Source organism: Populus euphratica, unplaced genomic scaffold (assembly GCF_000495115.2).
Source record: "Populus euphratica unplaced genomic scaffold, PopEup_1.0 scaffold5.1, whole genome shotgun sequence".
Lineage (NCBI taxonomy): Eukaryota > Viridiplantae > Streptophyta > Magnoliopsida > Malpighiales > Salicaceae > Populus > Populus euphratica.
The window spans coordinates 171,826-193,472 of record NW_011499848.1 but is presented as its reverse complement, the minus strand read 5'-3'; the positions used below and the strand labels follow the sequence as shown (position 1 = coordinate 193,472).

The following is a 21,647-nucleotide window of genomic DNA, read 5'->3' as shown; positions in this document are numbered from 1 at the left end:
CATGAACGTTTGTGCACATCTGATCTCATTCTATTGTCTTGGTCTTTTATTGCATACTGGCGGTCTACAAGAGACATTGGAATGCTCCCAAGCAAAGTTATATGGATCAAAGATATTGGAATCTCCAATCCCACAGAAATTCCTTCAGTATATTTCGATATGGGCTTGTAATTAATAAGAAAATTGAATTGAATAAGAGAAAAACCTTAGATTGTTTCCCTTTACACGAAGAGCAAGGCCTATGCTTCATATACGTGCCTTTTGTTCTGAGTATAATTTGTTTCTGTTCTTTAAACCGAAACCACTGATTTAAAACTCATGCACTCCTTGTTGTTTTAGAAACACTTAGCCCATAAATATTTGTTCCGTGGAAAGGTTATGAGACATGAAAGAGTATATATTCATAAATTACTTTTTTGGTGTGTTGAAAAAACAAAAAATAATAATTTAAATAAAAACAGACATCTTTTGAGGTAAACAAGGCCCTGCCCCTAGTTACATCAAGTCACGTGGTTTTAGAGCTGACGTGATACGTTGTCCAGGTTTTCCCAAGCCAGTTATAAGCTCGGCTTTTACCTGCTTCTAACCTAACTAAGATCCTAAGTGGCCTGGTTTTCAGATCATCTTGTCGGGCTAGGTATGATAGCTATTGCTGTGATCGAAAGATAGGAGGGCAAACACTAAAGAGCCTCTAGGAAATGAAGGTAAACATGAATAATTGAAAATTTTAAGAGGGGCAGCTGCCTCCTCCTCTATGCATATCTACTCCGTTTGTGCACGCGAATGCTGCGTTTCAAACTGCCTGACATCATGCTATGTTCTCTCTCTTCTCATTATCCTTCAACATGACATTTGAAATATCGGTGGTGTATTTCCATCACACGTATATCTCACGTTTTGAATGAAAAATACTTGCTTGTTGACAAGGCAGTGCAAGTATTAATCATAGCTTATGTTACCAATCCTTGCAGGATTTACACGCTGATTTCTTAGGTTCTCTCTCATCATAAGCATAGATAAATAAAAATTCCGCTTTTTTATTTATTTTTTACTCTTATTTTTTACAAAAATAATAGGTTGAGAGATATTTAGCATTTTCATAATCATGTTTATTGAATGTTTTTTAATGATTTTGAATTTTTGATAACATGATATCAAAATAAAAAAAATACTACTTTAATTTTTAAAAACAAGTAAAGGATTAAAAATGCATTTTTAAACATATTATCAAACATCAAATTAAAACCCATTTAATATTAAAATAATAGTTAGTTTTTAAAGTATTTTTTATTTAAAATGATATCGAAATAATATTTAAAGTATTTTTTATTTAAAATGATATCAAGATAATATTTTTTAAAAAATTATTTATAATATTAGCATGTTAAAACTATTTGAAAATAAAAGGAATAATTTAAAAAATATATATCATTTTTTTTTAAATTCGCTCTGAAGCTAGAAGAACGCATGAGCAATTATTGTGAAACCATAATCACAGAATATTAAACACACAGTTAAGCTCCAAGGTCGGTGAGCCGTTAACACAAAGAATACTAAAGTACTGTACAGATTCCATTAATTCAAAACAACAAAGACACGTGCTGGAAAGGTAAAAGAGTCTACCACTCGTACATTTCTACTCCATGCAAGAATCTCTTACTCTAATTTTTGACCCATCAAACACTACTACTGGCCTTAACACCTATTTTTACATGCACAAATTGCGTTGAAAGGGGATTAATAATAGTCTTCATTACTGTTAATTAACCAGCATCATCGGCCAGTTAATTATTCACAGCAAGAAATCCATGAATTTTAGCCAAGGATGAATCCCACAGCCGTTACTTTTAGCTACCACCTTTTCCACTTCTTTTGAACACGACGGAGACGACGTCGTTGTCAATCCTCCACTGCCGCTGCTAAAACTCGCTCCGTCCAACCCCGATTTTTTTTGGCACAGGAAAAAGTTTCTTGAGCCCAAAGCCATCACTTTCTCCTCCCTATCCAAACCTGCCAAAAAAAATCCGTCAATCCCCACTGTACACGTGTCCACATCTCGAAATTAACAAAAATTAAGGCGTGATTAACTAGGGGATCATTACTTTGTAAGCTAAACTGCGAGTAATGGAGGTCGAATCTGGAGTCGTTTGCGATAATCGGGCGGCGGCCTTCTTTCTTGTACTGCTGGATAGCGGCGGAGATGAGTTCGCCAACGGTGGACTCAGGAGACATCAAAACTTGTACTGCACCAACGCTGCCTTGAACCGTCACGTTTACTAATACCTTCGTTAGCTTCGGCCTCACCTCCGGTGCTGTTGCCGGAAGATTCCTTCCGGCCAGCAAGTCTGGGAGTGTCTTCGGCCGTCGAATCCTGGCCTCCGGTATCTCCGCCGGTATTTTCCCGTGAAACGACGACGCTTTCGCTGTCAACCTATTTTTCCTGTTTCTCTCCGGATCCTGTCCTCCCCTCCGGTTACCTTTCGTTGGTGTTGTAGGCATAATTTTAGACAACAGTTAAAAAATATAGCACAAAATAACAAATCGAATCCCTTTCTCTCCGGTTACTCTCGATCACCGGCTACCTCAAGCGACGGTAACGAAAGAAACGGAGGCGAGGGAAACCGAGAGCTGAAGAGGAGCGTTGGCTCTCAGGTTCCCGGTGACTGCTTTGTAACATAACCTGCGGGGTACAACCGTAAACAAGAGGAAAACCTATTGCCAAAATTGAGAAACAATTTAAGCAGACATGGAAGTTATGAACCAAAAAGTTTAGCCAGCGGGTGCCTTCTTATATGGAGAGGAAGGCAGGAAAGCAGCGCGATTTTTCTTTAAAATTACTGACTATAACCGGTTGCAGGGAGAAGTTACTTCGTTTCAACTTTACTGGTCAACGGTCAGAGAGGACCCTTAATGACCTGTAGTGGCCGGTGGTTAAGGACGTGTGTCGCGTATGTGGGATTCTTGAAGTTCTTACCGCTAGGTACTAAAGTGCGCGTGGGGGTTGAGTATAAGCTGTTGGTTATTGTGGTTTTGTGTGACGATGTGCGAAACGGTTAGACGTCACATAGAGCATTATTGCTCAAAAGGCGGCTGTTGTGTTGAATGTTATGGTCACGTGTTTCGCAGGTGCATATATGAATATTATTAGCGGTAAATAAGAAGTTGGGTTGTAGTTCGGTTATGCGCTTCCTCGAAGTGCCCAATGCAAAAAATAAAAATAAAAATAGATTGTGATCTTCTAAATTTATTTTGATTCAATCTTTTTTTTTGTCTATTTATTTTTAATAAAATTTAAACAAGATCTATAATTCTTCATATTAGGAAATTTATATTCAATAAACACATTTTTTAAATATTTTACGAAAAGATATTTTAAAAAAATATAGATCTACCACGGAGGAAATACTGCGAAGTAAGGAATCTGTTTCACCGCCAAACACGTGTCAATCACTAAATGGCAACATGATTGGTCTGGCGGCCATGAGTCGGGCCTGGACTACAGGAATCACCGGTGCGCGTGTATTGTAACATGTAACCTCACGTAACCTGCCGGTTGGACCAATGCTGACTTCATGAAGCATGCTTCCCTGTCAGTTTGTCATTACGTCAATTCAAATCGCATTGGAATCAATTGGGATCCCTGTTGATGACTTGTCTTGCCGAAAGGGATTTACAACGAATCGACCTGTTTTTTATTTTGAGAAATATTAACTAGTGTTTTTAGATAATATTTTATATGTTTATTGTCCTATTTTTTAGATAATATTTTATATGTTTATTGTTCTATATTAAAAAAAAATAAAAAATATTATTTTAATATATTTAAAAATTTAAAAATACTTTTATAAAAACACTATATACAATATTATCACACACGCACACATTTAGCTAGAAAGGAGGAGAAAAAATAAAATAAAATTGACACAATGTGTTTGTTTGGTGATTATTTGATGATAATTATCTATGCTATTTTTTCTATTGTTTTATTGTAGAAATTTTAAAATTAATAGATATAATTTTAATATAATGAACGTTAACGATAATAAAATTTTGTTATAATTAGTATTTTTCTTTATAACAGCATCTAAATTATTGAATTTAATATAAATTTTTAGTTGGAAGATTGTTCTCGGCGTCACTTCAACCGCTTTCAATGTATGATATTTCAACTATTTGACGAGATTGGCGTTACTTTTATGGGTTTGAATTATTATTATTTTTTTTTGAAAAAAAAAGGGTTTGAATTATTATTATTATTATTATTATTATTATTGGTGTCTTTGAGGAAAAGTTCGATATTTTCAAAGAGTAAGGAGTCTCGACAAGGTACACGTATGACTTTTAGGTAAATTCAAGAAAAGAAGTTGAAATAAGATAAGGATAATGTAAAAGATAGGACAGCTATGAACGCTGCAAATTGCAACCAATTTTACATGGTTCGATGCCTTCAATCGTTGCCTAGCTGAAAAAACCACTTTTGCTCTCTATCAGAGCTTGGCTCTTCACTGCATTGAATACACATCTTTTCTTGATGTTTGAGGAATGAGATAATTTTATTAATTAATGATTTTTTTTTTGTTTTTACCATTAAAATTATAAAAAGTAACATTAAAGTTTTCCCATTAAAAGCATCTTTAAAATATACTTAAATGTACAGATGATGGTGAACAAAACAATCTATTTTATTGAGAAATAATAATTTTAAGAATATAATTCAACTTAGCCCGTCTCTGAACATGTTCTTTAAAAATTATATGTTCGAATGTCATAAAATTTAGAATTACTAAACAATGTAAGAATTATATGGTAAAATGTTTTGACTGATGCTCATCCATAAAATGTTTTGACTGATGCTCACCCAGCCGATATATATTTACATTGGCTGTCATCAATCCGGTGACTTTTTTTTGGGGGACCGTCGGAAAAATCTCTACGTTGCTGAGATTCCAAAGGTTTCCCGGGGAGAAAAGGAAGGTTTCCCGGAGAGAAAAGGTTTGCCCTTTTCTATATGTATAACTTTATATCTCAACTAAAGCATATATTAATTATATTTTCTTCCTGCTTGTTCCCTGGAGCACCATTAAAGTCTAAGGGATTTAAACGTGTACTGGTGGGTGACTCTAGTGGTCACTCCAGAACAGGATTGGTTCACTTAATTGATCCACGATACACAGGAAGTTTGTCATTCAGGCTAGAATTTGCGTATAGTCTTGGGTGGTCATGTCAGTTATGGTCATCTTATCCTCCTGTAATTTTCCAGCAGATGCATAATTGCGAGTCGTTGTCTTGCATCGTACCGCAATTGGAATGATATGGACATGAAGCCACCTGATGAGCAACTTGACAAATGATAATACAGGGTGTAGTTTAACTTATGAGTTTCTTAAATTTATTTTATAAAATTACTAGTTTATTTTTTACAAATTTTAAAATTATTAAAAACTTATATATTTATTAATTTTAAAAAATATAAAATTAATTAAGGTATAAATAAGATAATTTGAATATCCATGTTAAAAAAAAATACCAAAAAAATCTATGATAAATAATAATTTTTAAATTTATTAAAGTGTAGCTCAATTGGTTAATTTTAAATTTATTTTTTAGAAGTCACAACTTTAAGTTTTATAAACTTAAAAGCCATTAAATATTTACATTGTTATTAATTTTAGAATATCAGTGTATTAATCAAGGTGCCTGTTAAAATAACAGCCCAAATATTTACAGTTATCAAAATAATAATAATCTTCAAATCATGCTTAATTAAGACAAGATGGATACTTCTCCTGTGATTCTCGACGAAAATACCTTACTCTTGTGTTAAAATCATCCAGGGAAGGCAATATTGCCACTAATGTGGCAGGATCAATCTGGATTCCTCAAGAGAACAGGGGACACAGGAGATGCCTTAACTGGTGAAGGTAGGCCTGGAGAGCCTTGCACAAGACAAAAACATGTGAGGAAATGGTCAGGTCAGTGTCCCTCCTTGTAGTGGAGTCCATGTCGGACTGCTTTTCGGGTTCCATGTTCATCTTGTCGTATTTCAGCCATAGATAGCTCACCCAAGTGGCTCCAATCAGTGCTCCATGGGCATGGGCAAAGCCCTTTTATCCTCGCGTAGCCTTGACTTTCTAATATTGTTGTATGGCTGCTGGATTTCTGTTGTGTAATCCTATCGAAATATTCAATTGGAAACTACCAATTTTCTTTTTGAGGGGTGAGTTTGATCATTAATCGAAAGTTGAGCAGAGAAAGCTAATTAACATGAAGATTAATAATTAATTCATCCCGGGCACAAAAATTAATAAAGAAAAATTATGGAGTTTGGAACACCATTTAAGCAGAAGTACTCCTTAAGAAATCAATGGAAGAGATGGAAGGCACGTTTACTAGCGTGCATTTACCCATGATTTTTCTAATATGCAGTTAAAATCAACACTTGATGCAAACAAGTCCTTGCCTTACACCTCCATCTATGGAAGAGAAAGGCTCCTGTGGACGCATTTAATTTCCATCCGATTCAACTTGACTCCATGCGATTGAGCAAACCACCAAACTTGCTTTAATTCTTCTTCTTGCAGATTGTCAACACCATATATGTAAGTTACGTGCAATGGCTGAATTGAACTGAGTTGCAAACCTAGAAAACCTAAGAAAATTACCGATCAACAAACTAATGCTTGACAACACAACTACATGCATAAAGTTTCAAATCATGTTTTATGTCAAGCATGAAATTAAGGTATAAGTTGTTTTCTCACCATCTTTTTATTTAAGTGGGTTCAAAAACAATTTTTTTGGGTGTGGTAGTTTTTATACAGTTTTATTTAATTATATAAAAAAATAGATTTAAAGAAAGTTATAAATTGTAACTTTTCTTAAACTAAAGCTTTTGCCACAGTTTGAGATGAAAAGTAAGTCTAAACAATAAAAATCGATTTCAAGTTTTTGAAGTTATCATCAACTTGGAAGCATCTCAAAGTGTGCTGCATTATAATACCGAATAGCGACTTGTTTTTAAATAACGGTTTTTAGAAAATTATTAGATAAGTGACTTATCCTATATAATAAGTTGAGTTAATTTTTTTAACATAAAAAAAAGTTTAGGTGATAATAATTTGAGTAAATCCGAGTTAACTTTACTAAAATGTAATTAGAAGACATGAAATAAGAATAACTTGTAGAAAAAAAAGTTAACAAAATTGCAAACCTTAAAGCCTAATAATCTAATTTTAAATGATAAAACAAAAAAATTCAAAAATATAATATTATAAAAAAAAATCATAATCAACCCGATCTAACTTGATTAGCCTACAATCCACGATATGAGATTAAGATAAAAATATAGAATTTAAAAAAAAAAGCCCAATAAAAAGATTAAAATTCAATTAAAAAACATTAAAAATAATCTAATCTAAGTTAATTTTACTAACTAGCTCTCGAGATAAACTAACAGGAAGAAAAACAAAAAAAAATTTAAAAATAATCTAATCTAAGTTAATTTTAGCTCTCGAGATAAACTAACAGGAAGGAAAAAAATTTAAAAAAAATTCAATGGCCAATAATATAATCTTAAATAATAAAATTGAAGAAAAAAAGACAAACATCACAAAAAAAAATAAGGGAAAAAAACTCGATTCAACATATATTAACTCAACTAACCCAACACTAGTGACATGAGATTGGAATAAAAAAAAAAAATCATCTAGGTGGTGGCCAAGTAGTAAAGACTTGGAACTAAGGGGTTTGCTCCTTCTGTAGTCTCATGTTCGAATCCTTCGTAGTCTCAGGCTCGAGTCCTTGGTTGCTCATATGATGATTACTGGAAGCTTACATGGTTGTTAACTTCAGGGCCCGTGGGATTAGTCGTGGTGCGCGCAAGCTAGCCCGAACACCTACGTTAATCTAAAAAAAAAGAAGATTAGAATAAAAAAAATAGACTTACAGAAGAAATACCTAGCAAAAAAATGAACTAATTTAAATAAAAAACATTGAAAAATAAAATATGAGTTAACCCGAATTTACTTGACTAAGTTATATCTAAGATAACCCAATAGAAAAGGTGAACAAAAGCAAAAAAATCACAAATTTTAAGGACCAATAATTTAATTTCAAATAATAAAATTAAAAAAAAATTAATATCATAAAAAAAATAAAAAAAAAACTCGAATCAATATATATTAACTTGACGAATACGACACTCTAAAAAAGAAAATTTAAATAAAAAAATATTAAAAAATAAATTTTAATATAAAAAATAAAAGAAACAATAAAATTAAGATATTAATAATCAAATATCAAATAATTAATTTAAATAATAATATTTTTTAATAAAAAATCATAAAAAAAACTAAACTTAAATAAGCCCAGTCATCATACCGGGATTACAGGTATGTTCATTCCACCAGGCAAGATCATTTAATCTTATTAGAGATTGAAAAAGGAAATGGAAAAACCATCTAAAGCACTGCTAATAGACCTAAATTGAACATTCCACCAGGCAAATCGGTCCAATCTTGTTTATAAAAAATGGCCTTGTTAGGCATGTTCTGGATGTTGCCACTTCAACTAGTCAACGCCCATCTCCCTGTAAGAATGCGACACCATGGCATTTATGAATATTTATATTAATAAGTTATATTTACAGGTTTTTTATTTTTCAGAAATATATTAAAATAATATATTTATTTAAAAAATTATTTTTAATATTAACACATTAAAATAATTAAAATAAAAAAAATTAATTTTTAAAACACAAAGCAAACTCCCTTAATCAAAAATCAAATCTGCGTCGCAATCACAGTGATTTGCAATCAACAGGATTGTCGCCTTGCTCAGATGCATTGAATTATTGGGCTCCCCTCCATGCATGTGAAGATGAATTATGCTCCCAAAGATTAAGGACCTCACATGCAAAATCCTTTTCGTTTATTCCCAGATAATGCTGTTATTTAATCTATGCAAGCAGAGATTAATCATATGAAGGTGTTCTTCGTATCTAAAAATGCTAAGGATGCCCTATGATTGAGGTTTCTCACTGGGGGTAGAAATCTGACTTTATCATTAACAAAGAGCGCAAAATTAAAATTCCCAGAAAAAAAATTATTGTTTTTTTCTTTTGCTTTCTATTTGTGGATATTTATTTTTTCTCCCATGGTTCAGGGGATAAGCTAAGTAGCTAGAGAGGGTAAAGAGGTTAGAGAAACATAACCTTCATTGTTACTTCCTCACCATCAATTATCACAAGAGGGGGGAAACCCACTTGCTGGCACCCAATTTTTCTCATGGGCAATTCTTGGACTGCAAAAAGATAGAAGCATGGTTATCAAGTTCTGCATGGAAAAGTCACGTTCAAAACTTATTTAGAGCACGATTTTAATTTAAATTGATTTTGACTCCCAAATTGTCGTGACTAGTCCATTGAATCGAGCCCTTTATGGAGTCGAACACTTTATTTAGTCGAGTTTCTGAACTCTAAGAATTCTACGTATGCTTGGACCACAAAATGAAGAACGGAAGCAATTGCAACCAAGGACAGATTAGCTGCGGTCATGAAAGGCGCCGCTGTGAAACTAGCAATGAACAAGCCCAAGATACCAATAAACCAACTCCAAGCCCAAAGATTCCGAAAAGCCCTTCGAGGATGGAAGCACCCTCTGCAGTGCCTTCCCATTATCTCGCCGACCGAACTCAGAAGTCTTCATATTCCATCTGTCTCAACCGTCAATCATCATTGATTTCAGTTTACCTTTCGAAATTTTGTTGTGGATAAGCGGCGTGAGGATTATCTCCACTGGTGGCCCTTGCCACCATAAAAAAAGAAACATGAAATCACCGTTAAACGTCGCCAGCAAAGGTGGAGGCATATATGCGTTCGGATGGGTTTTAGTTCAGGTTTTATTAATATTTTTTAGTTTTATGTAAAGAAAATTTTTAATTTTTAATTGAGATATTAAATTTTTTAAAAAAATTATGTAGAGCCTTCTAATATGATATTTTAATTTAAGTTAAAATTTTATAATTTTTAAAGAAATTTAATAAAAAATCATAATTTGACCAGTTTATATTATTTGATGTAATTTTTAATCTAATCATTAGATTGAGCTGAAATTTTACGAGATATCTTAAAGTATATTGAATAAAACATAGTTAAAATTTTAGGATAAACAGAGTTTGGTAATGCTAAAAAAAATCAAATAAAAACAAAACAACTCATTAAGGGTAAAATAATTATTTATCATTAAAAAAATAAAACAAATCAGTTCTTCCTTCTTTTTATATGTTCTTGATTGGGTAGAAGTAGAATAGAAAAAGAAAGAAAAGAAAAGGCGAGAGAGAAAGAGAGAAAAGTAAGGGAAAAATATAAAAAAAAATCTAAGAAAAAAAAAAAGAAAAGTGAGAGAATAACCTTGTAAACTTACAAAGAAAGAAATAATTGAAAGAGAAAAAAATTTAATTACTTTATTTTTCAGTTAACATATAATTGTTATTTTATCCCGGTTGAGAGATTGTTACAATATTAATTCATATTTGATTATAAATGAATTATATTTAATAAAATATTGAAGAATGTAACTTTAATAGTAATTTTATTTTTTTTTACTTTAGTTTTATATATATTTTAAATTTATTTTTTAATATTTTAGATTTAATATTTAAATTAAAATTTTATTATTAATTTTAAAAATTTTTATATATAAATTAATAATTTAACTTAAAAAAATTTATATATTTATTTAATAACTATATAAAAAAAATTGTTGGCTACGGTGCCACCAGTGCCCCTTCTTGGATCGTCATAATCAGGGACGAAAGTGAAAAAAACACCACCCAATTTACTTACTCAAGATGTTTTTCTATTACCTAGTAAAGCAAAATACAGAGTACTTACAGATATTTTGGCTCTTTTTATGTGAAGCTAGCTAAGTATTGTTGGTAAAGTCAACACTGTTAGATACCAATTGGTGCTATAAATTTAACAATGTTGAGCATTAATTTGGTGCCACTTGCAACACCAATTGGTGCCTCTTATCTTATGCATGAATGTTTGCTTATAAATAAATAAAGTATTTAAGCTTTAATGTACACATAAAAAAGAAATAAATGAGAAAGAGTAGAGTAAGAGAGAAAAAATAATCCTATAAAATTATGAGGTATTTATAAGAGAATAAGTTAAGTGTTTTCTTTTATTATTAAAGAGATTTTAGTTATTTTTTTATTAGTGAAAATATATTATAATTTTCATATTACTTAATAAAAATTTTCTATATTTGTCTATGGACGTGTCCTAATTTGGATGAAACATATAAATTTTTGTGTGTTATTTTTTATTTTATTTTATCTTTTATTTTTTATCTTGCGAGATTTATACGACAGTATATGCTAATAATATCATCAAACTCTTATTGATTTATGAGAGGAAGAGGCTCGTAATTGATTATAAATAACACGATTGCGTGTGCAATGACAATATGCTGCCTGAATCTCTCTCTGGTGCTGCATGCAGCCAAGGACGCCTCTGTTTTCTTGGCATTTTTAGACTTTCTCTGGGGTTCGCAGAAACTGAATTACGGGATAGAATCTGACCGTCTTTCAATTCTCAACCTTCCCTTTTGGCCAAGCACCGGGGGAAAACTGACTAAATTAAACATTCCAGAGTGGTAGTTTGAGCTCACCACACAAAGGGAAGGAGCTGCCTTTTGTGGCAATCTGTTCTTCCATGCTAAAAATGATTGCTGTAGCCTCGAGGGTACCTGCAAACCAGCCAAATAACAAAATCAAATCAAGCTAGTAGAAAAGTAAAGGCAAAAAACAACACAGCAGAAGACGGGGGATACAAAAATAACCCTGGTCAATTTAATCCGGCCAAGCAAACAAAAGGAGCGTTCAAGATCAGCAATCCATTTATGAATGTTTTACGAAGGTAAGTGAGAAAATTGTGATTTTGATAATCAGAGGATAATGTGATGCCCCAGGAAAACATTAGTCAAGTAACTGCATGAAAAATAATCGCCTACAGAACATATTTCCTTCTAATGATATGTCAAGCATCAGGCAGCATATATTCTTAAAACCCGGCGTATTACTGCTGCTCTTCTAAATGTTCATAAAGGAAAAGAATATCTGGGTTTAGAACTTACTGTTGAAAGAAGGCTGCAGGGAGCAAATGACAGTGAAGATGTAAAAAATGGAGCTCCCGTAGATCTGTTTCCTTTTCTGTCATTCTTTGTTGGGTCCTCATCTTGGGTCACAGAACCAAAACTTGATGGTGTAACATCCTCCTCTTCCTCCTTATCTTTAGCAAAAGATTTCTCCTCTTGTTGGGCTGACACACAGCTATTCTTGTCCTCCTGCAAATCCATTTCAAGATTCTCTTCCTCCTTTTCTCTCATCTTCAGCTCCTCATCCAAGTCTTCCATTACCTCTTCTAAACACATTTCAGCTTCTATGAACTCAAGCTCCTTTTCATACAGCTGTATTTTTATCTCGCTAGCTTTCTTCTTCTCTCCAGTCCATTTCTCTAGTTTATCAAGCACTGGCTTGCACACATTATCACCTCCTCTTCTCCATAAAACTCATCAAAACCAAGAAGTAGGAATTGAACTTTATCAGGATCGCATCTTCCCCACCTTTCAGAGGTGGCTGCCAAAATAACCGAACCCCATGTTCCTCATCCTCATCCTCAACCCATTTGATCCTGTTCGAGTGTGTAGGATGACAGGATCTCCAGTATATACGAGTCTAGATGGATCTTCAGGATCAGGTTCTGGTTCTTTGTTAAGAATAACGAATTCAGGAGCCTCCTCTGTCCAAACAAACGTAAAAATGCGAAGCACCAAACAAAAGGGAAAGAAAGAAGCATTAGAAGTGAACTAGAAAAACACTAGCAGCTAACCTAAAAACAAGTATACGAAACTATTTCATCAACTGTGGTTTTGGCTTAAAAAAAAGACATTTTGCAAAACCAACCACTTACAGAGTTTCAGCTGTTAAGATTTGTCCAAAACCATCTCATTTCTATCAGAGGGCCAGACATTGATGAATGATGATCAATATATAATCAAATCCATCAAAATCCTAACTTGAAACTTTATAAATATACATTGAAGAATCAAGGTAAAAAAAAAGAAGCGGCGATAAAATCTGAATAAAAAAACTAAGTGTGAAGGTTGAAGAGCCTCATATAAGAATTTCTTAAGCTTACAGTATGATAAAAATAAACTTTGCCATATAAGAATTTCTTAAGCTTACAGTATGGTAAAAATAAACTTTGCAAAAAAAAAAAAGGTATAAAAAAAAATAGCCATTAAGGAAGTTTTGAAGGTTTAAACTTCCTATATCCTAGAAGGTAATATTGTCATGAGGCACAGCCCTTGCTCTACCTTCAATGTTTTAATAATATTTTGCATTCGTTTTGGTGTTATATTGTGTTAAGCTTGGATTTTAATTAATACATAAAAAATATTGTTTTTCTTTACTTAATCCTCCTTAAAGTTGGTTGTAATGTTTGCTCAATATCTAAAAAATATTTGGATAATTGTCTTTTATAAAATGAAATAGTTTTGGAATATGTTAAATGTGGTAATAAGATTTATGGTGTTTTGCTATATTGGCTAATACATGTTTTTGTCTTCTAGTTTTGGTTTAGGTTTATTAGGTGTTAAAATGTCAGTTTCAAGCTCTAAAACATTGATTATGCTTGATATTTTAATTTGACAATGTTATAAAATAGAATCTTATATATAATTTTAATAATTTGATATTATTTGTTAGTTTTTTGAGTCAAATATGCTTAGTTATGGTAATGATATTATTTGTTAATTTTTTCGAGTCAAATATGTTTGGTTATGGTAATGTATTTTTGTAAGGACAAAAAATAATGTGTTTAGAGGTATAGAAAGCCATTTTTTAGGCTCAACGGTGCCTGAGTTTTTGGGCAGTGGTTGGGTTTTCTAAGACAATATTTTTTGTGTTTTTGGAAAGAACATTATCTTAGTTCCATGATTTGGACCAGTTTTGATCCCTTTCTTTGCACCTATAACTTTGTTATGCTTGTTTAGTTAATAATCTAGGGTCTATTTGCATTAATAATAAGTTTTTGGGGGATTTCAATTCTAGAATTTTAGTTTTGAATTGAAACCTATTTTTAACAGGGTCTATTTGCATTAATAATAAGTTTTTTTTTTTGGGGGGGTTTCAATTCTAGAATTTTAGTTTTGAATTAAAACCTATTTTTAATAAAATTATGATTTGTTAGTGACAATCGAAGTGAATGGATACCAAATTATCAATCCTTGCATGATTTCCAACACATATATATCTTTGATTTCTTTATATTTGATATTGTTTTTCAATTCATGTTTTCTGGGTTCATGAAGAACATTCATTGTGTTTTTTATTTTTTATATTTGATCCATTTTCTTCAAGAAATTTTGAATTTTTTGTTTTTTTAATCTATTTTTTAAATTTAGTTTTGTTTTTAGGTTGTTTTTAGGTCAACTAGGTTCTTTGATTTGGTTTATGGTTGAACCAAATATTTCGAGTTAACCCGATCAGGTCAAGATTGAGTCAAAAGATTAAGACCTTGTTTGGCTGACAATGTTTTTGCTAAAGAGTCTTGTTGGGTTCAAGGGTGTGTTTGACAAACACTCCCTTAGGCCTGTTTGACAGTTTTTATTTAAAGAAAAAAATGAGTTTTTATCAAATAAAGCCTAAATAAAAAAAACATTTCCCCTTATATGGCCAAAAATCCTAAAAATTATTTGAGCATTATTTTAAAAATCTAAAATATTTGGGCATGTTTTAAAAAATATATTGTATGAATTTTACATCAAGTTCGGAAAATTACAAAGGATTTTAGCCTATATTTCAAAAATATTAAAATTTATTTTTAGCAAGAAAATATTATTCACTTTTAATATAAGTATAAAAAATCTAAAATGGGTTAATATCCAAAATATTATCAAGGATAATAATTTATTATTACATACTTTAATATAAGAACAAAAAACTTGTATAAGGGTAATATTTAAAATATTATTAGTAATAATACAACTTACATATTTATAATATAAGGATAAAAATCACATAATTTTATCTAAAATATTATTTAAAATGACGTAATAACTAAAAATTTTAATTTTACCCTAAAAAACCTCAACAATAATTGAGAATGTTTCACCTTTCTAGACCGAGTTCTTCATCTAGAAAATCAGGATTTGTTTATCATAGTAAACTCGGCATAATAGGTTAATTAAAACAGTAATATTATTATATTATAGTAAACAAAAAAAAATAATACAGCTTATTTCAAGTAAGATGTAAGGATAATATCTTTTCTTTACATAAATAATTTATTGTTAAGAATTTTTAAAAATCTATGTAAAAATTTTAATAATCATAATATTAAATAATGATTCCTAAACTAACAAAAACCCTCCCGAACATCGCCTAGAAAGAATTGTTGTGATGTTGCGCCTTCGCGAGGAGGGTTCAACAGCCATTGTGGGTAAAAATAATACCAAATGAAGCATAAATAAGAGATCACATAATCAACACATTATGAAGGAATTCTACCAGAGAAAACTGGATCTGCAATTGTGAAATGCAGAAATTATAAACCTAGAGACAGTTGATTTGGGGCACTAACTGTTAAATGTCATTAACAGTTAGGTGAGGGAAAACACAACGTGATTATAGATGGACAAGCTCAAGCATTCATGAAAAGAGGCTGAAATCCAATGCTATATCCTGCATTCCCATGTCTCGTCATGTAGGATATTACACTGCCTGGTTAAAATGCTTGGCTCCTGTGTCCGACGAACATTTAACCAGCAACCGCTAACGAGAAACCTTCGTAGACTTGAGAATTATATTTTTGAGAAATACGACAACATGAACTTGGTCAGCCATCAGATGTGCATCTCTAAACCAAAGGCCAAGGTTATATTGTATGTCAATTTGCAAATGCTAATCCATGCATTTACACATTCAAAAAGGATATCATATTTCATCAGTCATTGATTATCATCACTTAACATAAAAGTCAAACCCTGACTTTCCAGCCCAGCAGAGAAATACCTTGAAAACATTTTAACCTTCTTAAAGAAAGTGGAAACGTACCGCAGAAATGTCTTCGTCACAATCAGTAGCATACTCCACAAACTCTCCAAAGTAGAACCTACCCTATGCGCACACCAAATATAGGAGGCCATTCTTTTATGAAACTAAAATGTCAAAAACAAAAAAGTCATTATCCAGTAATGATCCTGCCACAATGCAGTGCTGAAAAGGAAGGCTTGGAGACAGTCCTATCTTTCAACATAAATGCATGAAGTAATTGCGTTCAAGACTCCACCTGCAGCTTTGCAGCTGCACTTCTTTTTTTTTTTAGGTAAGATAACTGTCCAGATAAAGATCATTGATACTTACACCTATTAAAAAAAGTACATTGCTTGGTATCAAAAGGATGGTTAATTGTTGTTCATCTATGAGTCTATCGCCTAGTTTCTTATCAGATGAGTCCATCTTTACTTTTTTGGATTCATTTGATTATAGGGACATCACTGCTTCCGGCATGGAGAGCAGAATCCTCGACTAAGTAAGCAAAAGGCACTCGCTACATTTGAAAGGGTTCAATCCTTTGACAGAGATGCAAGTGATCAGAAGCTCACACCACGGGAAGTGGCATGTCCAATTTAGTAAACTTTGGATGAAGGGGAAGAAACCAGGCACTTATGCATGTAAAGACATTGACATAAAAGTAGTATGTAGATTTGAAAAACAAATGAACAAAAATAACTATCCAGCTGAACACAAAGAACTTACAGTTTTTCCCCAAATTGTCTAACCCACTCGTCAATCTCATGAAAAGGTATTTCATACTGCCCGCCGGCCAGATGCATGCTATCTTCAATATCCATCTCCAGCCATTTCCTGTCCTCTGGAGACATAAAATCTCTTGATATAATTCTCCCTTCAGCGCGCATCTTTGCTTCAAGCCTGGAATAATAGTGATACGCAACTCAAGTTATTTATCCTGTTTGGAAAAAGACCACTAGAATTTTAACTCGTTAATCATGCCATAATGATGAGAGGATGCAAAAGTATAAACATACTTGGAACCTGGTATGGGTTCTATATCAGGTATATACTCCGTGACCCTCCATGTTGTTCCGAAGCCATTCACCTTCATATCTACAGTTAGGAAATCACATAAAATCAGAGTAGAAGTTACATTGTTAATAGGCCGACCAACACCTTTATGACTTCTTACACCCCAATTGATGGCAAAAAACTAGCTTTAAGTGTTTCCATCCTAGTTTGAAGCATCAACTATGAATTATGAAGCCTAGAATGTATCAAAAAGGAATAAAAATCTAGACACAAGAGGGCTGTGAAAGTGGGATGTTCTAACAGCATATGACAAATTTTGTCTGTTTAGTGAGCTTGGTGTTTCCATGACTTCCCTATCACAAAGAAAGTGAGAGCAAGTATTGGAAAAATATGTATTTCCTTTACAAAAATCACATCCATGGAGCCTAAATGCAGTCCTAGCTTAAATTTACTATAACTTGCTATGGACTTCAGCATTTGCTAAATCCGCATATCATGTCGGGAGGTTCTACAGCTATGCAGAAGCTTTCCAATATCCATCATCCACTAAACAGCATATTATTTCTTCCATTTCCCCATTCAAGATTGCTAAATTACAATGATCACTGGAAGACTAAGATAAAGTGTTTCTTGTGCAAAGAGAAGCCAAGCTTAGCTATCTGCCTGTTCTGGTTTTTTGCTTCATAACTTCAAGCTCTTGGTTTCTACAACGGTATATTCTCAGACTTCTTTTGTACATGAGATGCTTTATATTGCATTGGATACTTGATAACAACATGCCATGTACTAGGTAGAGAAATAGAATGACAGTGCATCAGCATTTCTATTTTCTGGATGGCCGTGTGAATCAAACTGCATCACTTTGCTGTTAACTTTTCAAAATTTTACAATTTTTTGCCACGCTTTTCACTGTTAACTTTTCAAAATTTTACAATTTTTCGCCTGAATTACCCTGGCATCTATTGTCGTAGGTGTATCGAGTGAATATATAGAAGTGCAGGGGTGTGGCTTTTAAGATAGACAAAGTACAGACCTGACAAGCCCCTGTTCAGCAACATAAACACCCTTGCCATGTGCCAAGTCATCCCAGACAGAGCCTTTGTATCTTTACAGAGCCAAAACACGAAATAACAGGTAAATGAAAAGGTTATCATGTGATGAACTAGGAGATAGAAGCCATGGAAAGGAACAATATACATCCAAACCAGACACTGCATATGAGCAATTCAAAGCATATTCCACCAGTCTCATAAATCATAAATGTAATAAAATCCACAGCCCCGTTAGTCACACCTAATCTATTAGGCACACAAAGAAAGAAAGCCAACAAAGAAAAACAAAACCGAACTACTCAATTAGTATCCATCAAAATCAACTCAAAACTAAAGGAATGTTTCGTAGACTGTATTTCCATTGCAAACTAGCAAACATATCATGTTTTATCACCTTTATCAACCTAAAATTGGCCAAAGCACTATAAACTACACATAACAAAGAAGTACATAAGTCAACTAGAACCAAAAATAATCAACACAGACTCAGCATAGAGTGACAAAACCATAAAAAAAAAAAACTGGATTAATCAAGCAACCAAATGCTCTAAGAACACCAATGCAGCTGTTAAGAAAAAATCACCAATCATTCATCCAAACCCTCTCAATATCACCAATGCAACTATTTGCGCAAAGCAAATTATTAAAAATGAACAAAAATCCATGTAACAAAAAGCAACCAATAATAATAAAAAACCATGAAATTAAATTAAATTAAATTAAAAAAACAAAGCAGGCACAAGCACTTACTATATATTACTAAATAATTTATTTAGTAAATATAAAAAAATATTAAAAATTAATTTATTTTTTAGAAATTTATTTTTTATAAAAGCTACTTTTCAAAAATGAATTATTTTCTAGCAATCACATAGGGTTTTAAGATATTTATCAAAATAATATATCTAAATGAAAAAGAAGACATAACTTTTTCACACCATATTTATTAAAACCAATTAGTATTAACTGCTTTTTAAAAATAACTAATTTTTAGTAATTAAACAGGTAAATAACTATTTTTTCAGTAATTAAACATGTAATTAAATAGGTGGTGAAGATATTCACCAAAACAATAAATTTGAATGAAAAAAAAAAGACTTCTTCTCACTATATTTATTAAAACCAGCTAGATCAATTCAATGCAAGGTAAAATTACAATTGGAGTATTGAAACTAATGAATTAGATGTTTAAAAAATTTAAAATGCTTTTTGAAAAAAAACATCAATAATTTTTTTTACTAGTAGTAATCTTTCATACCAAAATACCCAGCCCAAATCATGGGACAAATGGGTTCGTCCTGTTTTTGTAAATTGCATGCAAGGAATTCATCCAAAGAATCAATAGAAAGCAGCTAATGATGTTTTTTCAAAAGTATATAAAAAAAAAATAACACGACCCGATCAATTATTTTTAAAAAAAATCAAATTGCATTTTGAAATGAAAAATAAAAAAGTCAATAGTTTTTTTAATAATGTTAAACCAAGCTAGCTTCAGGTTAGCTTTCTTCTAATACCCAACCCAAGTCAAGGAACAAGCTGGCTAGTCCTGAATTTTAAATTGCATGTAAAGAACCCACCAAAGAATCAACAGAAAACAGCTCATGATGTATTTTTTTAAAGTAAAAAATAAAAGAAGACTTGTCGATGACTTGACCGAATATAAAAATTAAAAAAAAAAAACCCAAAAGGCATCTTAAAAAATATTTAAAAATGATTTTTTTAGCTAGATTATAATACCCTTTAAGTAGGTCAAACCCAGCTAACAGGTTGATTTTTTTTTAATACCCAACCCAAGTCATGGGACAGAAGGGCTGGTCTTGGGTTCCAAATTGCATGCAAAGAAACTCACCGAAAGAATCAATAGAAAACGGCTCCTGATTTTTGTATGTCCTTTTTCCCGTCGAATGGTTCATGTGAATTAATGATCATCAAGAGATCCTTTGTGCTGAAGAAAGAATGGCAAACATAGAAAACGGCTCCTGATTTTTGTATGTCTTTTTTCCCGTCGAATGGTTCATGTGAGTGGATCATCAAGAGATCCTTTGCGCTGAAGAAAGGATGGCAAATGGGGAAGATTAACGGTGACGAAAATTGGACGTCCTTAGCACAGGCAACATGGCCTTGAAAAACAATTCAAAGGTGGTTCGATTTTTACTCACGGCGATCGTGGACATTTTTGTCCGGAGCCCTGTTTGTTCTGGAAAGAGCAATTGCGTCCTTGCTATTCATTTTCGTAATTTCACCATGTTTAGTTCACTTCGAGAAGATTCAGTCAAAAAATATATATTATTTTCGAAAAAAAAAAAGGCTTAAGGGGAAAAAAAGGTACCGATACAAGAGATAAAAATATTGTTAAAGTCCATCTTTATCATTAAATCCAAAAATCATACCTCTAATCCTGCCATGTTTGCATTTAACAAAGAAGCAAGTCCTTACAAAAGCAAACAACCGCATTTAGGAAAGTATTAATTAATTGTTCAAGAGTGCAGTAAATATTGTGCTTTAAAATGTTTTTTATATATATATATATATTAGAATAATATATTTTTATTTTTTAAAATTTATTTTTAATATCAGCATTGAAAAAACTAAAAAAATAATTTTAAATAAAATCCTAAACAAACATTATTTTCACAGCATTGGCAACATTCCATGAAAGAAAATGTTTTTTTAATTTCTAAAACCAAGCATACACTAAGGCCTGAATGCATGACGACATGAATATGAATCAATTTTTTTATTAAAATAAAATAATATTATTTCATTCATTTGTTTAAAAGAAACATTGATATTAACTGGATTGGGTTTGAATAAATTCAAAATCAAACTGTAAGATCAACCAAAATTTATCATTTTATTTCTTATTTAAATTAAAATCTATATAGCTCATATCAAACTTCGAGTCTGTGGGTTTTTTCTTAACACAGAAGAGGCTGGCTGCCGCAGACATGCATGGAAGTATGAATTTAAGTGTACCAACTCATAAACACTCAACCTCAGAGAAACCAGCATGGGAGCTAGGTTCGCGTGGAAAGGCAGAAGAAGTTCACGGGCTTCTACAGAGTGCCGATGGTTGGCTTGTGAGTTGCAACTGTCATACTTGACTGGCAACATGATGGATTGACCGAACTGTAACGCAGTCCCTTCTGTTAGAATAATGCAAGTCAATCCTTTTAATCTTGAAAGTTATAAATTATTTCTCTTGCTGCAGCCTGCAGCCGGCAGCCGGGGTAGTGGGTGGCGGTGGCTGCAGTGCACTGCCGTCTCTTAACTTGCTCGTTTCCACCGTCGAGAGGATTTGCTCAACTTCCTGTGTTAAAATCATGTCCAAAAACAGGGCAAATTTGCTAGTTCAGATTCGAGGGGCTTATTGGATCTTTGCGTTTGCTTAACCTGTTGCCTTGCAAGATCTCGGTCTCTCTTATCTTATCAAGTCACGTAAATATAGTAAGTCAAATCTATGATTTTATTGAAATATAT

At 32.3% G+C, this 21,647-nt stretch overlaps 2 protein-coding genes across 2 annotated transcripts; both read right to left on the bottom strand.

Moving 5' to 3' along the window:
• Positions 1-1,542: 1,542 nt before the first annotated feature.
• Positions 1,543-2,779, bottom strand: LOC105111839 (uncharacterized protein At4g22758-like). Its single transcript, XM_011007304.1, has 2 exons — positions 2,103-2,779; positions 1,543-2,010 (listed from the first exon to the last, which is right to left on the bottom strand). The coding sequence occupies exons 1-2, from the start codon at positions 2,497-2,499 to the stop codon at positions 1,793-1,795; spliced, it is 615 nt and encodes a 204-aa protein (XP_011005606.1). The 5' UTR covers positions 2,500-2,779; the 3' UTR covers positions 1,543-1,792.
• An 8,657-nt stretch (positions 2,780-11,436) lies between these two features.
• LOC105118990 (uncharacterized) lies at positions 11,437-20,396 on the bottom strand. The gene is given in 11 exon segments (XM_011017070.1): positions 11,437-11,753; positions 12,141-12,556; positions 12,559-12,618; positions 12,621-12,695; positions 12,698-12,872; positions 16,123-16,180; positions 16,828-17,001; positions 17,118-17,150; positions 17,152-17,196; positions 18,149-18,220; positions 20,323-20,396. Coding segments are annotated over 11 exon segments (1,368 nt in total). The 3' UTR covers positions 11,437-11,567.
• Positions 20,397-21,647: the final 1,251 nt, after the last annotated feature.